This window comes from Schistocerca piceifrons, chromosome 1 (genome assembly GCF_021461385.2).
Source record: "Schistocerca piceifrons isolate TAMUIC-IGC-003096 chromosome 1, iqSchPice1.1, whole genome shotgun sequence".
Taxonomy (NCBI): Eukaryota; Metazoa; Arthropoda; class Insecta; order Orthoptera; family Acrididae; genus Schistocerca; species Schistocerca piceifrons.
This window is the reverse complement of record NC_060138.1, coordinates 1,235,127,679-1,235,149,694: the sequence shown is the minus strand read 5'-3', so window position 1 is coordinate 1,235,149,694 and position 22,016 is coordinate 1,235,127,679. Positions and strand designations below refer to the sequence as shown.

At 37.0% G+C, this 22,016-nt stretch overlaps 1 protein-coding gene across 1 annotated transcript in view; it reads left to right on the top strand.

The window, feature by feature from the left end:
- LOC124780155 (Down syndrome cell adhesion molecule-like protein Dscam2) overlaps nucleotides 1-22,016 on the top strand; it is a 436,971-nt gene that overhangs the window by 282,174 nt on the left and 132,781 nt on the right. The window contains exons 17-22 of the mRNA XM_047253760.1: nucleotides 9,544-9,677; nucleotides 9,821-9,891; nucleotides 12,682-12,786; nucleotides 12,881-13,019; nucleotides 17,538-17,684; nucleotides 21,302-21,463. Coding sequence (XP_047109716.1) covers nucleotides 9,544-9,677; nucleotides 9,821-9,891; nucleotides 12,682-12,786; nucleotides 12,881-13,019; nucleotides 17,538-17,684; nucleotides 21,302-21,463 — 758 coding nt within the window. The remainder of the gene's footprint in view (nucleotides 1-9,543; nucleotides 9,678-9,820; nucleotides 9,892-12,681; nucleotides 12,787-12,880; nucleotides 13,020-17,537; nucleotides 17,685-21,301; nucleotides 21,464-22,016) is intronic.

Below are 22,016 nucleotides of genomic sequence, written 5' to 3'. Positions count from 1 at the left end.
TAAAAATCAAGTAAATAACCTGAAACGTTTCTAGCATGTCAGGAGTAATACTAAATCAATATGTGTTGAATATCAGTTCAATAACTTTAACCATTTTCGAAATTTGGATGTTTTTCTGTAAAAATCATTGGTGCAACAGAAAAGAGCTAGAAACTTAAAAATTTATATTTAGATTCCTTTTGCATGATAATTTAGTAGAAACAGTATTCTGGATCTCACAAATTAAAATTTTAGTTGAAATTCATGATTTTCTGGTTTTTGTCTTAGAAATTAAGGAAGCAAGATAGATTAAGTAGGCGAACAAATAAAGAATGTTTAAATTTAAGTAGAAGGAAGATCCGCTATAATCATAAAAATGTGAGAAGTTTCAACAGAATAACTATAAAACTATAGCGATAGCGTATCTCCAATGGGCAAGTTCAGAGCTCGTCTACTGCGTGTAGTGTAATTAAATTAATTATCTCGCCCAAAATATTTGACTTAGCCACGTCAGACTTTTATTATGATTACTTACCTGTGTGCTGATTGCACAATTAAATTGAAAGCTTCATCGGCCATCAACAAAGGAAGCAATGATTTATTCAGTAACTTGTGACTTTCCATCTCCAGCATTGTGAAAACTATTTGTCCTAGGGAAATAATGAATAGGAACTTTTTTGTAGGAAGTGTAAGTTAATTAAAGTTTAAGAATGAGATTTTCACTCTGCAGTGGATTGTGTGCTGATATGAAACTTACTGGCAGATTAAAACTGGTCCCGAGTTTGCGTCTCAGTCCAGCACACAGTTTTAATCTGCCAGGAAGTTTCATATGAGCGCACACTCCGCTGCAGAGTGAAAATCTCATTCTGGAAATATCCCCCAGACTGTGGCTAAGCCATGTCTCCACAATATCCTTTCTTCCAGGAGTGCTAGTTCTGCTAGGTTCACAGGAGAGCTTCTATGAAGTCTGGAAGGTAGGAGACAAGGTACTGGTGGAAGTAAAGCTATGAAGGTGGATTGTGAGTTGTGCTTGGGCAGCTCAGATGGTAGAGCACTTGCTCGTGAAAGGCATAGGTCCCGAATTTGAGTCTCGGTCCGACACACAGTTTTAATCTGCTAGTTTAATTTTGTACTGGAAAACATTTTCACTGGAGACCACGGTTTTTGAGATATTCAAGAAAAACATAAAAAGTTATCTTTAAAAGTGTCCCCACCCACTATAATCACATCCTACTGGCCAGAAATCTTAATGTGTTGTTTATGACCCTCATTGCCCACCACTGTACAAGAATTTGCAGCTACACAATTTTTTCCCGTATTCAATCTGTTTCGTTCTTCTTTTACTGTACTAAACTGTAGATTAAAACTGAAGAGATTGGAAAACGATAGGAAATTAAGGAGATGAGATCCAGACAAGTTGAAAGGATCATAAGTTGTTGAGAGATTCAGAGGGATCATTAGGCAACAATTGACTACAACAGGGGAAAGAAATACAAAATGAATGGGTAGCTTTGAGAAATGAAATAGTGAAGGCAGCAGAGGATCAAATGGGCAAAATAACAAAGCCTAGTAGAAATCCGTGGGTATTGCAGCAGGTATTGAATAATGAAAGGAGAAAATATGAAAATGCAGCACACAAAAGGGAACACAAACGTATATGAAACGAGACTGTCAGGAAGTGCAAAATGGCTAAGCAGTAATACCTAGATGACAAATGTGAGAATATAGAGATACATATCACTAGGGTAAAGATAGATACTGCCTAGAGGAAAATTAAAAAGGCCTTTGGAGAAAAGAGAAGCAGCTGTATGAATAGAGCTTAGATGGAAAATCAGTACTAAGCTATGGTGAATGGAGTACATAGAGGAGTTACACAAGTGAAATGAACTTGGAGGGAATTTTATAGAACCTAAACATTGAGCAAGCAGTAAAGGGAACCAAAAAAAACTTGGAGAAGGAATTAGAGCTCAGGGAGAAGAAATAAAAAGTTTGAGGTTTTGCTGAAAACATTGTAATTTTGACAGAGACAGCAAACGACTTTGGAGAGCAGTTCTATGAAACGGACAGTATCTTGAGAGGAGGATATATGATGACCACCAATGAAAGCAAAACATGGCTAATGGAATGTAGTAACATCAAATCAGATGATGCTGAGGGAAACAAGACACTAAAAGTAATAGATGGGTTTTGATGATTTGGGCAGTAAAGTAACTGGCCAACGAAAAGAGGACATAAAATGTACACTGGCAATGACAAAAAATCATTTCTGAAGAAGAGAAATTTGTTAACACTGAATATAGATTTAAATGTTAGTAAATATTTTCTAGAGGTATTTGTCTAAAGTGTAGCCTCATATGGAAGTGAAACATGAACAATAAGCAGTTCAGACAGGAAGGGAATAGAAACTTTTGAAATGTGGTGCTACAAAAAAATTCTGAAGATTAGGATTGGTAGATCTTGTAACTAATGAGGAGGTGCTGAATTGAATTGGTGAGAAAAATTCTTTTTGATAGGACACGTTTCATACTGGAGGTGTGTGGGTGTGTGTGTGTGTATGTGTGTGGAAGGAAGGAGAGACAGTTAAAATTGTAGAGGGAGACCAAGAGATGACTACAGGAAGCAGGTTTTAAAGGTTGCAGGTTGCAGTAGCTATTTGAAGATAAAGAGGCTTGCACAGGAGAGATAAGCAAGGAGAGCTCCATCAAGCTAGTCTTTTGACTGAAGATCACAACAATATTTGTTCATATAAAATTTTTGGAAACTGAATTGCAAGGATCATCATTGTGAGATGTGTTTGACCTGTTCCACTCATTCTTCTGTCAGCTGTTATGGTCACGTACCTCATTTAAGATTAAAAATAATATGCTGGAATGAATTTTTGCATGCAGCATTGGACTATTGCTGTATCATGCTGTAAAATTATGTACCAAAATGTTTGTCCCTATTGTAAGTGCTTCTCATTATGGTATGTATGACCACAGTGTTATATATTCTGCTGTTGATCACTAGCAATAGTGGCTGAATTACTGGTACAGCATGACATGGTCTACAATCCAAAAGAAATTTGTGGAAATTGACCTTGAAAGCTTCTATACTTACAAAGATGGTAAATGTCTCTTACTGTTACATTTAATACACTGAATTTTACATTCTGTTTTTATTTTGCTTATTATTCTAAGTGTGTATCACCACTTTTTCACAGGTCATAATAAAATCAAACTTTGTTTTTGAATGACAATTCATACATGCACATCTACGTATGGTAACTGCAACATTAACATCAATATCATTCAAATACGTATGTTTCAATCTGCTGGGTGATGAAGATACATACATTATTTATCATCTTCCAGCTGTTGCCTTCAGGAGACAAAAGTCCAGTACCATTGAAGGACATAGGTAAAAGTTGAAACCCCAATCTCAGCTTTCAGAACTGTTAGTTCCTTTATCACAGGGGGATGAAAGACAGGTTTTGGAAGGTTGAGAGGAAGGGGGAAGTCACTCAGACCACAGCTTGAAAGGATAAGGGGAGACAAATAATGGAGAGACAACTCACTGTCGCGGCACTGTGCAATTCTACAGAGTATGAAGTTCCACTTACCTTGTGGTGATTCTCTTCTCACACACATGCCTCCTTGAAGTTATTGAAATGCAGTTCTCAGCCCGAAAAAGATACAGAAAAACTTCTGTACACCTAGTAACCACAAGTCACACTAAAAATTGTTTTGTTGGTGGAAGGTTAATAACAGTTAAATGAAAGTATTTATGTGCATAAATTTCACTTTGTTATGGTAATCTTGCATACACCAGTTACTACCAAACCTTACTCTAAGCTGTACAAAGTCTGGAAAGTCCACATGCACAAATCATTCATAACACTAGCCAGTTTATGGTAATCATTAATTATCCTTCACAGAAAGTTCACAAATGGATTGTTTCTTTTAGAAAAGCTCACTCAAATGCTGCTATAATCAGTCTCATGTAACAAAGTGTTCACATTAATGAGTGAGCACTACGCCAGGCAGTATTTAGTTATGTAAAATGTCACCATCAGTTATGAATTTCATACTGTAAATTAAATCAATCTCTCTTCCACACTTTACAGCACTCCTCAAACATTTTGGTACCAAAATATCAAATTTGTCACTGAATCAGAGCAGTAAATTAATATAAATAAATATAAAAAAACCCACAAATACAAAATTAGCTCACTATTAACAAAACTACTTTACCAAAATAATAATCTCATTCCCCCAGTACCATAAGGTGACAAAATAGTTTATAAAAAATTCCCTGTTACGAATGACAACACATACATCATTCTTGAACATTCCTCACAATACCAGTTACTTCAATGTATAGTAAAAAAACTTTGCATAAAAGATTATTTCACATTCACGCCTTCATTCACTCTCATAACTAAGCACAATTATAATAGTTATTAATAAAACAATTAGAAAATTAAACAAATAGAACTGCAAATAAAAATGACAGTATTTTGACTGCAGCTCAAACAGTGTCCGTCAGCTGCACTCTACTATTGTGGGTAACACTAAATTTCTAATTTCTGTTTGCTAATGACACTAGCTTTGTAGTGAAGTATGTTGTGTGCAACAATTGCTCAGTCTCAAATAGTGCAGTACATGACCTAAGTTCATGGCTTGTAGAAAATAAACTAATGCAAAATCACAGTAAGACTCAGTTTTGACAGTTTCTAACACACAATTCAACAAAACCTGACGTTTTAATTTCACAGACTGGGCATATGATTAGTGAAACCGAACAGTTCAAATTTCTAGGTGTTCAGACAGATAGTGAACTGGTGTGGGAAGCCCACATTCAGGATCTTGTTCTAAAACTTAGTGTTGCCATTTTTACTATTTGAACGGTATCTAAAATGATTGATCGTTTGACATGAAAATTGGTCTACTTTGCTTATTTTCATTCACTTATGTCAAATGGTATTTTATGTTGGGGTAACTCTTCCCATTCTAAAAGGATATTTTTGACTCAGAAATGGGCAGTTCGGGCAATAAGTAGTGCAAGTTCATGAACCTCTTGTCGACCCCTGTTCACGAGTCTGGATATTTTGACATTGGCCTCCCAATATATATATATTCCTTACTGTCATTTCTTGTTAACAATATTGGCTTATTCCCAAGAATAAGCAGCTTTTGCTCAGTTAATACTCGGCAGAAATCAAACCTGCATTTGGATCGGACTTCCATAACTCTTTTGCAGAAAGGTGTGCAGTATACTTCTGAATCCATTTTCAATAAGCTACCACTAGAATTCAAAAATCTTAGCAGTAATCCATGTGCTTTCAAATCAAAACTGAAGAGTTTCCTCATGGGTCACTCCTATTCTGTCGAGGAGTTCCTTGAAAAATTAAGCTGATTCTTGTTGTGTTATTGACTGCGTTTACTTAAACTTATGACTTGACTTTTTTCAGGTTCATAAACATTTTATTTTTATCTGTTATTACTTTTATGTTGGAATTTCATGTACTGAAAGTTCTACGACCATGGAGATTTGCTCCTCAGTTTGGTTCTACGTGTACATAAATAAATAGATAAATCACATAAAAACTACATACACTCTGGCACCTGACATCACATGTCCTGTATGTGATTCATACTGCACATCTGCTCATTGTTGTTACTATCTCAATAGGCATGCTATAAGGCGCTACACCTCATCATGTTAGTTTTGCCATATATGATGGATTCCTTTAAGACTTTGCAAAAAAATTGCTCTGTGCAAATTTGATTTCTGAAGACTTTTTTCTAATGGGGAGGGAGGCAACTGTTCCATGCTGGGTGTGTGCACATGAAGGAGGTTTTATGGAGGGAACAGTTGCAAGGATAGGAACCTTTGGGAAAAGATAATGATCCGAGAAAGTCATATACAGGGTGGAGCGGAGTAAATTGCTTTTTTAGAATTCACATTGTGGCAACACTGTTTGTCGAATAGTGTAGAGTGGGCATGGGTAATAGTGACCAGCAGGAGGTTTGTATTCAATTGTTGTTCCGTTGCAATAATGCAGTGGACATGTGAGGAGCGCTCATTTTGAGCTGAAGTGTATTTCTCGAGTTCCCACTCGATTATTGCAATGAAGCATGCTTTTCAGTCATGATTTGCAGTACCCCCACGTGGACATGTTCCTGGACAGCAATCAATTTGAAATTGGGTAACTGCATTCATTACAACACGGGATGTGTCATCTGTACAAAGAGGACCTGAGAAAAGTGTTACAACAACACAAAATGTTGAATGAGAAACGCTCAGCTCAGAAACATGCACTTGCTCTTGGCATTGCAAGACATTCTCTCCACTGGATTCTTCATAATGAACTGAATTTTCACCCGTATAAAATGTGCATGGTCCAGCAATTGTCAGTACAGGATTATGTAACATGAAGAACATCTTGTGAAGTGCATAGATGCTTGCAACCATACCCCATGATGCAAATGTGTTCTTTTCTTATGAGGCACATTTTCACCTCAGTGGGTGTGTAAACAAACAGAATATGCAGTACTGGAGTGACATGAACTCCAGACAAATTCACCAGAGACCCCTGTACTCAGACCACATCACTGTGTGGTGCACCAATCATGAGTAGGCATCATTGGCCCTTACTTTTTACAGGAAAATCGTTGTGCTGTAGCTGTGAATTTTGATCATTACTTAACTACGCTGCAAAAGTTTTTCTAGCCAGCTTTCGAGGCAATGTAATTACAGGATATCTGGTTTCCAGAAGATGGAAGTGGGCGTTATCATGAATTTTTTGAGGCAAATGTTTCCTGAAAGACTTCTCTCTAGGACGGGGGATCTGAACCAGCCCGCATGATCACCAAACTTAGCCCAATGCGATTTTTTTCTTTAGGGTTACCTGAAGTCAAAGGTGTATTGCAACTGTCTCAACACCCTGCAAGACCTAAAAACCAATATTGAGGTTGAAATTGTAAGAATACCAGAAGACATACTTAAAGAGTGCATGAGAATTTTAGAAAACAACTGCAGCAGTGTATGAATTGTGAAGGTAGACATTTGCCAGACAAACTGTTTAAAACATGTAATTAGAAACTCTCATATTGTCCAATATGAGAAAAATAAAAATGCAAGTTTTTAAGAGTTCATTATTTTTTTATTTCATTCCCAAATCAGCAATTTATCGCATTCCACCTTGTAGATTGACGAAGACATTAAGGAGATTAGACAACAGTGGGTGGTATAGGAAGGATATGAGGGGGAGAAGATGTCATTTTCAGATATCTAAAACTACATATTCGTACATACTCTACAAGCTGCCACTACTAGTTATTTCCTTTCCTGGCCCACTCACAAATAGAGCAAGAGAAAAATGACTGTCTATGTGCCTCCTTATGACTCCTAATTTTTCTCATCTTCATGATTCCTACAGAAAATATACATTGGCAGCAGTAGAACAGTTCTGCAGTCAGCCGCAAATGCTGGTTCTCTAAATTTTCTCAGTAGTGTTCTGCAAAATGAACATTGTCTTCCCTCCAGGGATTCCCAATTCACAAAGCATCTCTGTAATACTCAAGTGATGACTGAATTTACCAGTAACAAATCTAGCAGCTCATCTCTGAATTGCTTCAATTTCTTCCTCCAATTCAACCTATCCCCAAACATTCAAGCATTATTCAAGAATGGATGACAGTAGTGTTCTATATGCTTTCTCCTTTACAGATGAACCAAGTTCTCTTAAAATTCTCCTAATGAACCCAAGTCAACCATTCACCTTGTCTACTACCATTCTTATGAGCTCATTACATTTCATACTGCTTTGCATCATTACACCTAGATGAGAAAGTCATAGCTTGACACACGGTAATGAACTGATGCATCCAAGAACATAGTGCTAATGTGTGACAGTGATAGGGTAGTGAGAGTTGTGTTTTATGGAGGGTGAGAGAAAGACACTGCCTGTGAGATTTTTTTATGTACAAAATACATGTAGTTGTCAGAGACACTGATGAAGTAGGTGTTCAGTGTTTTGGTGCTCAAGCAGATATGTTTTCCTTGGATGCATAGGCTGTTGGGAGATAAGTGTTTATGAGGGAGGGTTGACAACTATCAAAGTGAAGATACAAGCACCAAAACGGCTGCTGCACCAGAATGATTTTGCTCTCTGCCATATGGCATTACATGAGGGACAGCTGCACTCATATTATGTGCAAAGTGGCAGACCATGGTCAACCTGACTTTCCAGCCTGGATTGCCTTCTGCCAATGAATGAGAGACACTATGTGGGAATGATCCACAGTCTCTTGTGCATGTGTTACTTATGTTATTTACAGATGAAGCATGTTTTACCAGAGACCATGTTATGAACATATACAATATGTACATTTGAACTTATGAGAAATCACAGACATCACATCAACAAAGATTTTGAATTATGTTTTTGATTGTGTCATCGGTGAGTAGTTCATAGGTCTGCATTTCATATCCTAGCTGACTGCAACACAAGCTTATCGACTATTTGGATGATAGGTACTCCAACTTGAACATCGATTTGTGTGTGTGTGTGTGTGTGTGTGTGTGTGTGTGTGTGTGTGTGTGTCTCCCAGCCCTGTTAATAGTATCAACATACTTCAGACCATTGGTTTCTGGACCTATGTTTATTATAATTATTTTCTTGTTCATTTGTGCTGTACTTGCTCTTTCATTTATATCTGCAGTGACCAAACACCCTACCCTATTGCAGCTACAATTAAATATTTCATTTTATACTTTTATACTCAATCAGCAGTGCAGAAACAAAAGAAAAAAGCAACATAAATATAACAGTAATTGATTGTTCGATTAAGGTCCACTAAGCACACTTTATCAGAAACTCTACACTGATAATACTGAATACATTATACTTTTAGTACTGTCTCACAGCAAGGGGACACTTTCATTGGTCCACCATGTGACAAATTTCAAAACGGGGGCACATTTTCATTGGGCGATCAGATGAGTAGCCTCATGGAGAGGGCACACTTTCATTGGTCTGTCGTATGTCAGACACCCTAGCAAGGGCACACTCTCATTGGTCTTTCATGTATGGGTTTCAGTGGTTAAGGGACACATACAGGATTTGGAGCCTCACAGAATGGGATGACTAGTATGGTTGTTCCTGTGTATTCTGAGGTGTAAGTGGAAGGTAGAGATGTGCAGATCAAGATGAGTAAGGAGTTCTACAGATGAACTGTGAGCCTTTGTCAGAGGCCTACAGTTTTCATGATTTTCTTCAGAATAGTAAGGATGTAAGGAATATGGTCATTAAGCACAGTTTTGTATGTCAGGGTGTCAGGGATCTGACCTATTCCCTTTACAGAATACTCCCTATTTTTCAAGGACCATGTTGTTAATGTGTGACCTCCCTCTCATTCCAACCTGGAATTTTGCCTCCTGAAAGTAAGTTCTGTAATTCTTGTAATTTATAGTTTCCTCAAGTGAGTTCTGCTTTTGATGCATGTATTCATAGCTTTACATTTAAAATGTTCTTCTTTCCCACAACAGTAACTACATGAATGAATAAAAATGTTTCAGTGCTGATTCCATGAGAACTGCAGTCATAACTGACTTACACCCTGCCACAACGTACCACATAAGAATGCTTGCTACTAATGCTATTGAGGCTAGCCCTTTCACAGATACCCTCACTGTGAAGACACAAGAAGAAGGTAATATTTATTTGAAAGTGCTGTCTGAAAGTGGCAACTTTTTTATTCTTCTCTGAGTATATTATCTTTCATGCATAATTTCCTAAATGAATCACAGATTTTGGTTGTGAAATAAACTACTGCTTCTAACAAATGACTATCAGTTCCAGCTGCTCCACCACAGGACCTGAATGCAGAAACTATTGGTCCTGATGAATTGCTGATATCATGGAAGGTACATTTCATTTCTCATGAAAGTAGGGGGAGTAAGAAATGGCAGTCTGAGTATCAATAGTATTAAAAAAATTTGGCACAGAGGAACTAAAGTAGCAGCAAATATCTTCACACTGGTTTCTTTTTTTGAACAATGTGAAGTCCACAATGGAATAAAAACAATATGGACAGGGCAGATTATTACTCACCACAAAGAGCGGGCATTGAGTTGTGGGCAGGCAGAATGAAAAAGAATGCTAAAAATTTGGAAGAAGGACTTTGTCTGAAAGCTTAAATATTTCAAGAATCCATTTTCATTGTGTCTGCCACTCAATGTCTGTTCCATATGGTGTGTGGCAATCTATCCTTCCCATATTGTTGGTTTCTTTTTTTTCACTTTTCTTGTAAGGCAAGCATAAGATTATATTTGTTCTAATGGAAGTACATTACAATAGATTAAATATTATTAAAAAGAAAATGAAATCAACATAATGTTTCAAACTTTTGTTGGTACAGAGAGAAAAGGAGAAGAATATTTGAGAATTTTTCAGCTCTTAAACACATAATACGCTCAAGAGCCAAAGAAACTGGTATACCTGCCTAATATCTGTATGGCCCTGTGAGCATGCAGAAGAGCCACAACATGACATGGCATGGACACAACTAATGTCTGAAGCAACACTGGAGCAAATTGATACTGTGAATCCTGCAGGACTGTCCATAAATCCATATGAGTAAGAGGGGGTGGAGCTTTATTCTGAACGGCATGTTGCAAGGCATCTCATATATGTTCAATAATATTTATGTCTGCAGAATTTGGTGGCCAGTGGAAGTGTTTAAACTCAGAAGTGTGTTCCTGGAACCAATATGTAGCAATTCTGGACATGTGGGGTACCACATTGTCCTGCTGGATTTGTCAGAATGCACAATGGACATGAATGGATGCAGGTGACCAGACAGGATGCTTACATGTGTGTCACCTGTCTGAGTCATATCTAGACGTATCAGGGGTCCCATATCACTCCGACTGCACGTGCCCCACATCACTACAGAGGTTCCACCAGCTGGAACAGTCCTCTGCTGACAAGCAGGGCCCATGGATGCAGAAGGTTGTCTCCATACCCATACACATCCATCTGCTTGATGCAATTTGAAATGAGATTCGTCCAATCAGGCAACACTTTTCCAGTCATCAGCAGTCCAATGTCATGCTGACGGGTCCAGGCAAGGCATAAAGCTTTGTCTCGTGCAGTCATCAAGGGTACACGAGTGGGCCTTGGCTGCAAAAGCCCACATCAATGACATTTCATTGAATGTTTTGCACACTGACACTTGTTGATGGCCCAGCACTGAAATCTGCAGCAGTTTGGGAAAGGATTGCACTTCTGTCATGATGAAAGAATCTCTTCAGTTGTCATTGGTCCTGTTCTTGCAGGACATTTTTCCGGCTGCAGCAATGTCAGAGATTTTATGTTTTACTGGATTCCTGATATTTACAGTACACTTGTGAAATGGTTGTACAGGAAAATCCCCTCCCCACATCATTAATATATGCGGGATCTGTGTCCCATCACTTGTGTGTTACCAACTATAACACCACCTTCAAACTCACTTAAATCTTGATAACCTGCCATTGTAGCAGCAGTAACTGATCTAACAACTGTGACAGACACCTGTTGTCTTGTATAGGCATTACCAAAAGGAACACTATATTCTGCATGTTTACATATCTCTGTATTTGAATATGCATGCGTATACCAATTTCTTTGCTGCTTCAGGGTATAAGTTTTATAGAAGTGAAGTTAAAGCTGAGATCATTAATAATTACTTGATTAATTATTCATTATGTAATTGGTGATGCTGAGAATGTAGGCATGACAGTCCAACAAAACACGCAGAATGAGAAATATCATACTGCCAAAATATAAAACGGATTCCAAATCATTTTTACTGCTCTTTCCAATTTTCTTTAAACGTTCACAGTAAACAGCAGACTGGATGGTTGCATTAGATCTGTATAAATGTACCATCTATATACATGACTGTCATCAGGAAATCATACCATAAGTTGGAATCATTTGAAGCTGTGTATTTTGATGGTATTTTAAATGAGACCCAGTTTCATGAAAGCCTGATGTTCACTCATTCATTCACACATAGTGTTCCAATAATCTCATCATGAAGAAGAATCTTCATGGGAGAGAGTGAAGTTGTCCATTAATATGCAGAAGCAACCACTTTAGGCCATTCTATCTTAAACTTGCAAATGTACTGAACTATGGAGAAATCAATTAACCAATTCTTATGTTCACAACTTGTTTAAAGATACCGGTACTTGTTTAAAACTTTTGCAAACCCTGAAATGCTGCGAATGATTCCCCCAGTAGTTCAAATTTTACTGCCACAGATGAAACTGTTTTTTTTTAAAACCATCTTTTCTCCATACCATGTTTATTATTTACCCTTTAAAATCTTGCTATGTAATTTAAGATAGGGTTCTCTGGAAGTCACCTATACATGCCTATATTCCTCCTAGAACACACTGTGTGTTCATCATTAATCTTCTCCCTCTCAATTGGATTTTAAGGAAATGTTATCAGTATGTAATTACTAAATGTATTCTCTGAAGATTTGTTTGAGCTACAGGAATAGTTCTTTAGTGTTCATGTTTCTTCTTGTGGCTGCACAGAATGGTCAAATATTCTTAATGCACACATATGCTCTGTTCTCTAGTATTTTTTCTGAGAATACTGATTGTATTATGTTCAAAAAAGAATATTGTGACTCATGGTGTCCTTTTTTATTTAAGTAGCCTCCACCACCTGACACTTGGAATGGAAATATACTTGGATACATTGTACATTGGAATATTCACGGAATGGCTCCATTGGACACAAATAGTACAAACACACATCTGGTTAGTAAAAACATGCACAATCTTTTGAAAGTCAGGAACTGTAGTAATAGCTAAGAACTCATACCAGTGCTACAATAACATTTCATGTTTCCAGGTAAGAGGTCTAATGACTACTGAGGCACGATTAAAGCAGCTTAAAAAGTTCACAAGATATGATGTGTATGTTCAGGCATTCAACAGTATGGGGCCTGGACCAAAATCATCTGCTGTCACTGCTACAACACGGGAAGGAGGTCAATTACATTTAATTCTAATTGTCACATAGGATTAAGAAGTCACATTAACTCCTTCTCTTTCCATTGTAGATGCCTAATGAGGCTTGTTTCTGTAACTGCTGAACTAGCCTACAGTCCTTTTTTATGTTTGTGTTTACAGTTACATCAAGTTTCTTGAAATAAGTGATTTTCCTGCAGCATGGAACTATTTAATTTGAAACAAACAAATAAAAACCACTTTACATGGGATAATGAGTTTTTCAGAAGTGCTTCACTAGCAACTTTCATTTACATTATCAATGTGATTTAGAACACTGAGTCTCTTATTACATTATATGATTATTCTTTTTTTTTACCTTAAGGTGTGACCAAGGCATATTTAACAACTCTAAGAAATAACTTCCAAACAAAATTAGAGCATTAGCAATTCTGCAATTAGCTTTTAGGAACCAGGTGCAGAATCTTCTTAAACTCAGCAGCCCATCCCAAGAATGATCACTTCTGCTCTGAGAGACAACAAAACCCAACTTCAGGCTGTTGGGGAGAGAAAATGATACATCTTCAAAATGTAACAAAGGGGAAAAAGTACAAATGTGGGTAAGCTACTGTGAACAATGTAGTGACTGCTCTATTACAGGTGAGATATACAAGGTGTAAATTTTAAGTTAACAAACCCGAATAACTCAAAACATAAGCTTCACACGAAAAAATGTGTAGAATCCAAAGTTGATTATTTTTTAGGGGAACATCTGCTGGTGCTAAATTTAGCCCACCTCCCCTGCCTCCTGGGGGTGGGGCAGAAAGCAGCTTTCAAATTTCAAATGGGAACCCCCATTTTTTATCGCAGAATCAGATCCTACATAAAAACTATGTACATTTTGTCTTAAACATTTGCTTTGATTCTTGGTAGCTGGCGCTGTAATTCAAGAACATCCACGTTCTCATTTTTGCATGGAAAATGGTTACATAAAAATAAAAAATACTTATTTACTTTGTAAATTTTGATTCGCTCAAACTGAAACTCTCCGTCTCTCTCCCCATAGGGTGGGGTTTGAGAGAGAGGAATTAGAGTTTTACAAATGTTGACACAAATATTATTGTTTTCCACAGATTTGGATAAGTTTTGTTTGTTTTGTGGTTATGAGGCCACACAGCTTTTAATTATCAAACAAATCATCTAACTAGCTAACTAACTAACCAAACATCCTACTTACTAATGATTGAACTCATTAAGTAAAAAACTAATTGGCTCACGAACCTAATTTTTTATTAGATTTGGAGTAATCACCATTGTTTCTCGAAAAGTCTCACAACTGAGGTGCTTGCTTGGTTTGAGTCTTTTAGTTTTGGGTGGAAAAACATAGAAAACGACATTCATAAATTTATTGACTTAAATCATATTGTTCACACCTTTATTTTATTTTGGAATATCGTGGCTCTTATATAATCAATATCCCACTTAGCCCTGATTTATAATCGATGCTCTTATCTAGCCCTTGCTGATGAGCGGTGTAATGTTTCGGACTGCCACCAATAGGTAGTGCAGGGATGAGAAATTCGCCCTTGCTTGTTGTAAGATAGGACTTCAGAAATAAGAAGTATTAATGTCATAAATGCAGTTTAACTTTTACCCGTCTGAGCATTCAGACAGCAATACATTGTTTATAAGGATTGTCTTTTGAGTGACTTATGTTTGATTAACTTGTGCAACTTCTTTCATGGCTTTTGCTTGCTACCAGTCACATTTGATGTGGAGTTAGTATTGCTAGGCGGAATTACGCGAAATGGGCTGCTTCTCGCTCATAGAAATTCTAACCCTGCCTTTCTCTATGCTTTCCTCTCTTGAGATTAATATGTGGTATATGTCGGTGGAAGAAAAAATTGAGATGGTCTACATTTATGGAGAAAGTAGGAGAAATTTTGATGATGCAGTCATGCTTTATGCGGCGCGTTTTCCTGGCCAAGTATGATCACGGTCCTCTTTTGTACGAGTTATTAAACAATTTTCTGCAGAAGGTAGTGTGAACCAGAAAAAGGAGTCTGTGCAGCTACTGTTTGTGGAGAAAACAATCAATTAGCAGTGCTAGCCACTGTGGCTCATAATCCAGATGCGAGCACAAGAGGAATATCAAGGCAATCAGGAATCTCACACATGAGTGTTTGGAAAATCCTGAAGCTCCACAAATTTCATCCATACCCGGTATCCATGCATCAGGAACTACATGGGAATGACTTCCAAAACCATCTAACATTTTGTCACTGGGCAGGTCAGCGGATTCAAACATTGACTTTCTCCAATGAGGCAACATTAACAAACCACAGCGAAATTAATTGCCATAACATGCATTACTGGAGTGAACAGAAACCACATTGGATTCGAGAAGTCAGCCATCAGCAACCTTGGTCGGTTAATGTATGGTGTGGTATAATAGGCAATAAACTGATCAGTCCATATGTTATCAATGGTAATTTGAATGGCAACAGATATTGAAACATCTTCAAAATGAACTGCCAGATCTACTTGAAGACCTGAGCATCAAACTTTGACAAAAAATGTGGTTTCAACATGATGGTTGTCTAGTGCATTATTCATTAGTAGTGCATGATATACTAGATTGACTTTACCATGGTCACTGGATCGGCAAGGCTGGTCCTGTGAATTGGCCAGCCAGATCGCCTGACCTTACCTTGCTACATTTTTTCTTATTGGTTTATCTAAAAGATATCGTTATCAGGAAACACCTAACACTCATGAAAGCATGATGCAAAGAATAAGAGATGTTTGCACTGCCATTACACCAGACATGGTATCAAGATATGTGCAGGGATTTACAGGACAAGTCAATAAATGCATCAAAGTTGGAGGTCATCTCTTTGAAAATTTGATTTCATAAAATGGTGAGATGCAAGAGATTTATGGACAACAAGAAGTCTGAAAGTGAGAGGCAAGGGGTCTCACTGGAAACAAGCACCCTGAAATTCATTTACTTGCTAGTATTTGCAAATAATTAACAATAACACGAAACCAATCATTCCTTTTCAGGACCACCAAATTTCAAATGGGATAAGTTCATCTTTAGTTGGTGAGTGGGTTAGTCTTTTCCTCAGTTAGTCTTTTATTTTGTTTACTCTGTGAGTTAATGAGTTCACTCATTAGTAAGTAGGATGTTTGGTTAGTTAGTTAGCTAGTCAGATGATTTGTTTGATAATTAAAAGTTATGTGGCCTCATGACCATGAAACAAACAAAACTTATCCAAATCTGCGAGAAAAAATAATATTTAGGTCAACATTTGTAAAACTCTAATTTGTCTCTCTCAAACCCCACCCTATGGGGAGAGAGGGAGAGTTTTAGTTTTAGTGAATTAAAATTTATGAAGTAAATAAGTAATTTTTATTTATCCATAATCATTTTCCATGCAAAAATGAGAACATGGATTTTCTTGAATTACAGTCCCAGCTACCAAGAATCAAAACAAATGCTTAAGACAAAATGTACATAGTTTTTTTATGTAGAATCTGATTCTGCAATAAAAAATGGGGGTTCCCGTTTGAAATTTTAAAGTTACCTCCCACCCCACCCCCAGGGCACTGGTGTGGCAGGCTAATTTTAGCACCAGCAGATGTCCCCCTCGAAAATAATCAATTTTGGATTCTACACATTTTGTTGTGTGACGCTTATTTTTTGAGTCATTCTGGTTTGTCAATTAAAATTTACAACCTGTATATGAAGGCATCACCAACTGCCATAGTACACGTTCATGCCTCTTGCTTCCAAAGGTGATGAAGAGTTTGAAATGATATATCCTGTGGTAACTAATATTTAATTTGTTAGGGGAGGCCAATTTAATTATGATGGGGGAATGGAATTTGATAGGGTAAGGATGAGAAGAAGAAAGGAAAAGGGGATGAAAAGGGAAGGTGCTAGTACAATTTTGCATGGAGGACACTATAATCAATGTAAAACCTCAGTTTAAGAATCATGAAAGATGGCTGAGTATGTGGAAGCAATAGGAAATGACTGACACAATAAAAACAGAAGATAGATTAAAGTTGTGAAACAGTGAAGGCAACAGAGGATCAAATAAGCAAAAACATACTTGGATAACACATGCTATATGGAATTTGAATGATGAAAGGGGAATATGTAATAACTGTAGATGGAGACTAAGGTTTTACTACAGTGACAACATTCAAATTGGAGTAGGTTGCAGTAGTTACACAACACAAGGCTAGCACAGTTGAGACTGCTGTAGAGGCCACATCAGACCAGTAACCAGAATGAGGACATTAACAGCAGCATCAAGAAAGGGAAAAAATTATAAAATTAAGTTGGGCACGTATCACAAAGCTCCAAAACGATACTACAACCACCTGTGTTTGATATAAGGAATCTCCTGATCCTGATAAGTTATACACTGAGTCAAAATTCGAACACTGAAATAAACTTTTTTGTTCTTATAAAAAATTTTCAGTCTCGTTATAAACTAAATGAAACAGATAAGAATAAAGCATAGCTAATGTTCTATTTTGTATAGTTCCAGATGCTGCGCCACAAAATGTAAGTTGCTTTCCCTTGTCATCACAGAGCATGAAAGTGAACTGGACTCCACCACCAGTACAACACCATGGGGGAGTCATACAAGGCTATAAAGTTATTTACAAGCCTGTCATCAGTGATTCCAGTAAGCTACATATAATATATTTGTGCATATCTTTTGTAGCCTACGTAAATGAAGTAGTAATCATAATATATATCTTCTTTTTAATTGTTTTAGAACATAGAAATACAGGAAATGTATAACATGATAATCTCTCATATAATGGGAAAGAGCATGACTTTTTCATTTGCCAGGAACTATGTAATCCTCAGATTTACATATACTGCATAAATCTCCATTAAGTCCAGATACATTTCTTGGTCTTGTATCATTGTTACCTGTAAAATGTAAACATAAATGTCATGTGACAAGGGCCTCCCGTCAGGTAAACCATTCTCTGTGTGCAAGTCATTTGATTTGACGCCACTTCGCTGATTTGTGCGTCAATGGGGAGGAAATGATGATGATTAGGACAACACACCACCCAGTCCCTGAGGGGAATCAAACCCGGGCCCTTAGGATTGACATTCTGTCATGCTGACCACTCAGCTGCAGGGGGGAGGGGGGGGGCAGACATTGTTACCTGTAATTCCTATAAGAACATGCAAACATAGGGAAAAATGATTTTTCTGTCCAAATTTTGACAAATGTAGTAATTTATCTTCTCCATTCTCGTCCTTTTACTCATTAAATTCACTACTAGCACCAAACCTCATTTGAATCTATATAGTTAACAGCCTGTTTTGTGGCAAAGCATAATTCAAAACAATGTAATGCTTTCCCTTTAATGTAGCATAAACTGCAACAGTTTATGTGCTCTTTTATGTCTTTAAAGTATGAGAACTGTAGAGTGTACGGAATAAAATGGGTTATGAAAAGTCTAGAATGGACAAAGCTATTTTTTCTATCACTCACAATACTAAGTTCAGGAACTAAGGAATCTTCTACTCCACTAGCATGCTTACTAAATATATTCTGCAGAATAGAAATGCATCTTTCACTCTTACTTCCATATATGGGGACAAAAATCTTTCAAAAAATAAATAAATAAATAAATAAATAAAAATGTGGAATTGGTGGTTTTTAGCACAGTATAGCTAAATTAGTCATTTTTACAAAGTGTAACAAAATTTGGCCTTTTTCCACATAAAAATGTTCCTAATATTCACAGCTGATGGTTACTGAAAGTTGAAATTGGATTTTGACTTCTTTCTCCCACCTTACAACGAATGTTCATTACCCATACAATGAACTATGATATGATGTCAAACAAAAATATCCTACTTCCATGAACTCCATTCCAGTAACAGTTTTAATTGCTTGTATTATATTTCCTAGTACTTTTGTACAACAAATAAAACAAAAATGAAGTATTTTGTAGAGTTTTTATGTGGTTCATCAATTAAATTACATAGTTTTGTAGTGTGTTAAGTATAAATAAGATGACCACCAAATATGGGACTTCAAACATAAATGTATTGTATGCTAGCCAAGATCTGCCAGGATACTTGATGTGACAGAAACATCACAGTTGTCACATATGACAGCCAGAAGAATTTATATCATGTTGCACGAGTAGTATAAGCGATCACTTATGAAATCACATTCATCAGTTTCACCAACTCACAACCAATTGATTACCTTTCAAAATTACCTAGACCTCAGTCTAACTGCATTCAGTAGTAAAAATGATACTGAATAAATAAGGAAATAATCATTATTCGTGTTCTGTTTTACTGCCAGAAACATGTCTGCATGACATCAAGTGCCCTGTGCTGTGATTTACTGATAGAAGCAAACCAAGGAGGCACCATATTGATTTACATGTTTGTGAAGCTAAAGCACAGATTTGGCTGTTTTTGTGTTTATGCTTGTGTACTACAAAAATATGCAATTTAACCGATGTATCACATTGATAATCTCTCCAAAGTTCATCTTTTTGGTTCAATTTGTTGCACAAAAATATTAGAAAATGTGACACTGCTGAATAAAACTATTATCTCTATTCCAGATTAATTATTGTGGGAAAAGGAATTTTGGGTAACAAAATCAGCAAGCTTCTGAAAAATGTAATGGGACAAATACTTCAGATAGGTATGAAGGGAGAAACTGTTATGTACTACACCGCACATTCAAATTTGACTAACACCTCTTTCGGTCACAGAATCCGTGCAAGTCTGTGTTCACAGCCCTAGGTCATTGTTTTAACCATGGAATGATAATTATAAACTCTAGTAATGCTGACATCACAAAAACACCATTAGCTGTATCTGGAATGGCACATCTCAGCCATGTTCACATTCTAAACACAATTTCCTTTGTAATTTAGTGGAAATGCTACTTTACATGCAAGCAGGAAATGTGGACAATGTCAAATGTCTTGTGTTGTGCTGAGTGGACACAATCTGAAACAAATATATGTAAATACCTTACTATTGGCATTGTGAAACAACACTGAATGGCAACACAGTAATTCCACATGACACAGTTATATGACATAACTTTGGATGTAACTCAGAAACACATCAACACTGCTTTTATATGCACACACTCAACAAAAAAGAATTAAAGCAACCCAGTCAACTCTAAGTTTGTAACTGCAGCAATTTGTTGCTAGTTAATCAATGCAAAGGTTAGAGATCAAATAATGAGACCAAATAGTTTTAAATGAACATTATCTGTAGTCTGTTTCAATTCTGCTACAGTTGTGATTCAGTTTTGTTGATGGAATCAGCAGTTGATACTGCCAGATTGTTACCACATTAGGAAACAAAGAAATATCCCCAAATTTATGAGCAGTTTCTCACTCGTTCCAGAAGCACAGATCTGTTTTGCGTAGACTCAGAAGTTTTTCCAGTCAGCTGTTCCCTTCACTGTCCCTTAATGTGCAGTAAGTAAGTGCATGCACAAGTTCCTAGAGTGGTTGCCTGGCTTTGTGTTGGCTCAATAGCAGCCAGGTTCCTTCTGTCCCCTGACTGAGCGACATTGTATCTATCCATCTGCACAGTGCTATACCCTTTCTGTCCCATCTTGGCCCACTAAAATTCTTCACTTTGCACACACTATCATTAGATGGCACTGGCTGCTTTTGGGATGAGTCAAAGAAGGTGCTACATCATCACAAGGAATGGATATAGCACTGCTAGTGCTGGATTGCATTGAAAAAATGTACCATGACCTAATAGCGTCTGTGTGTGTGTGTGTGTGTGTGTGTGTGTGTGTGTGTGTGTGTGTGTTTGTGTGTGTGTGCGTGTGTGTGCTCGCGAGATGCCGTACAATAGAACTTCTGCTGCAGTTGAAGTGATGCAAAACAAATGTTGTATTTGCACTTTTAAAATGCCCAGAAAGCTGTTAGCATAACATTTTAATAAGTTTAAATATCAAAAACACCCCCTGAAAAGTCAACAGTATCAGAACCTCTTTTTTAATGAACCAAGCACTGGGAATACATATATATATTATTTTATGGTTTAGTATTTTATGAAAAAAATAACATTCATACAAAATTAATTGAATTAAATATGAAAATAATTGAGCTATTCATAACAACCTGTAGCAAATAAATCTGAAATATAGCAAGAAGTAAGTAATACCAGTGTATGTAAAATGTTATGAATAGTTCTTTTTCTAATGACAAAATGTAAATCAGTAGACTATATTGCTGTTTTGATAAACTGCAATTTCTTTAATCTTTGTTATAGATCTTTGGGCTGCTGGGAGTGAAGTGAAGAGAACTGCAAGTCTTGATACTTACCTCCATGGTCTCCTTAAGTTTACAAATTACTCTGTGAGGTTGCTGGCTTACACAAGTATGGGAGATGGTGTGCTGAGTCGTGCAGTGTTTTGTTCAACAGAGCAAGACGGTAATGTTAGACAGCTGCAAGAATACTTTCTTATTATACAACCATAAACTTTCATCAACACATCTATTATGAGGGGTATTCAACTTAATTATTACCTCAAAAAAATAAAGCTGTTACCATGGAACTTGGTGTGGCTTTAATCCTTCTCTATATACTCACCCTTCAATGCAACACATTTTCCCAACTATGGATGACTTGGCAGACATCTTGGTTGCATAAGTTTACATTTTGGCTGATCAGGAAATATTCCACCTAGAAAATAAAATTATCATCATTCTGCAAATGCTTGCCATCCAATGGTTTCTTCATCTGAGAAAAGAGGAAGAAGTCACTGGATGCCACTTCAGGAGAATATGGGAACTAAAACAAAATTTCATAGTCTAAAAACAGCAAGTGTTACTGTGTTCTAGATAGTATGAGCTGGGGCATGGAGTGTAGACAACCTCTTGGACAGCTTTCTGTGATGCTTCATGGTGGTGGTGAAGCCATATTGCCTACTTTGAACCTTTGTCCTGGGGTCATAGTGGTACACCCAGCATTTCATGGTGACTAG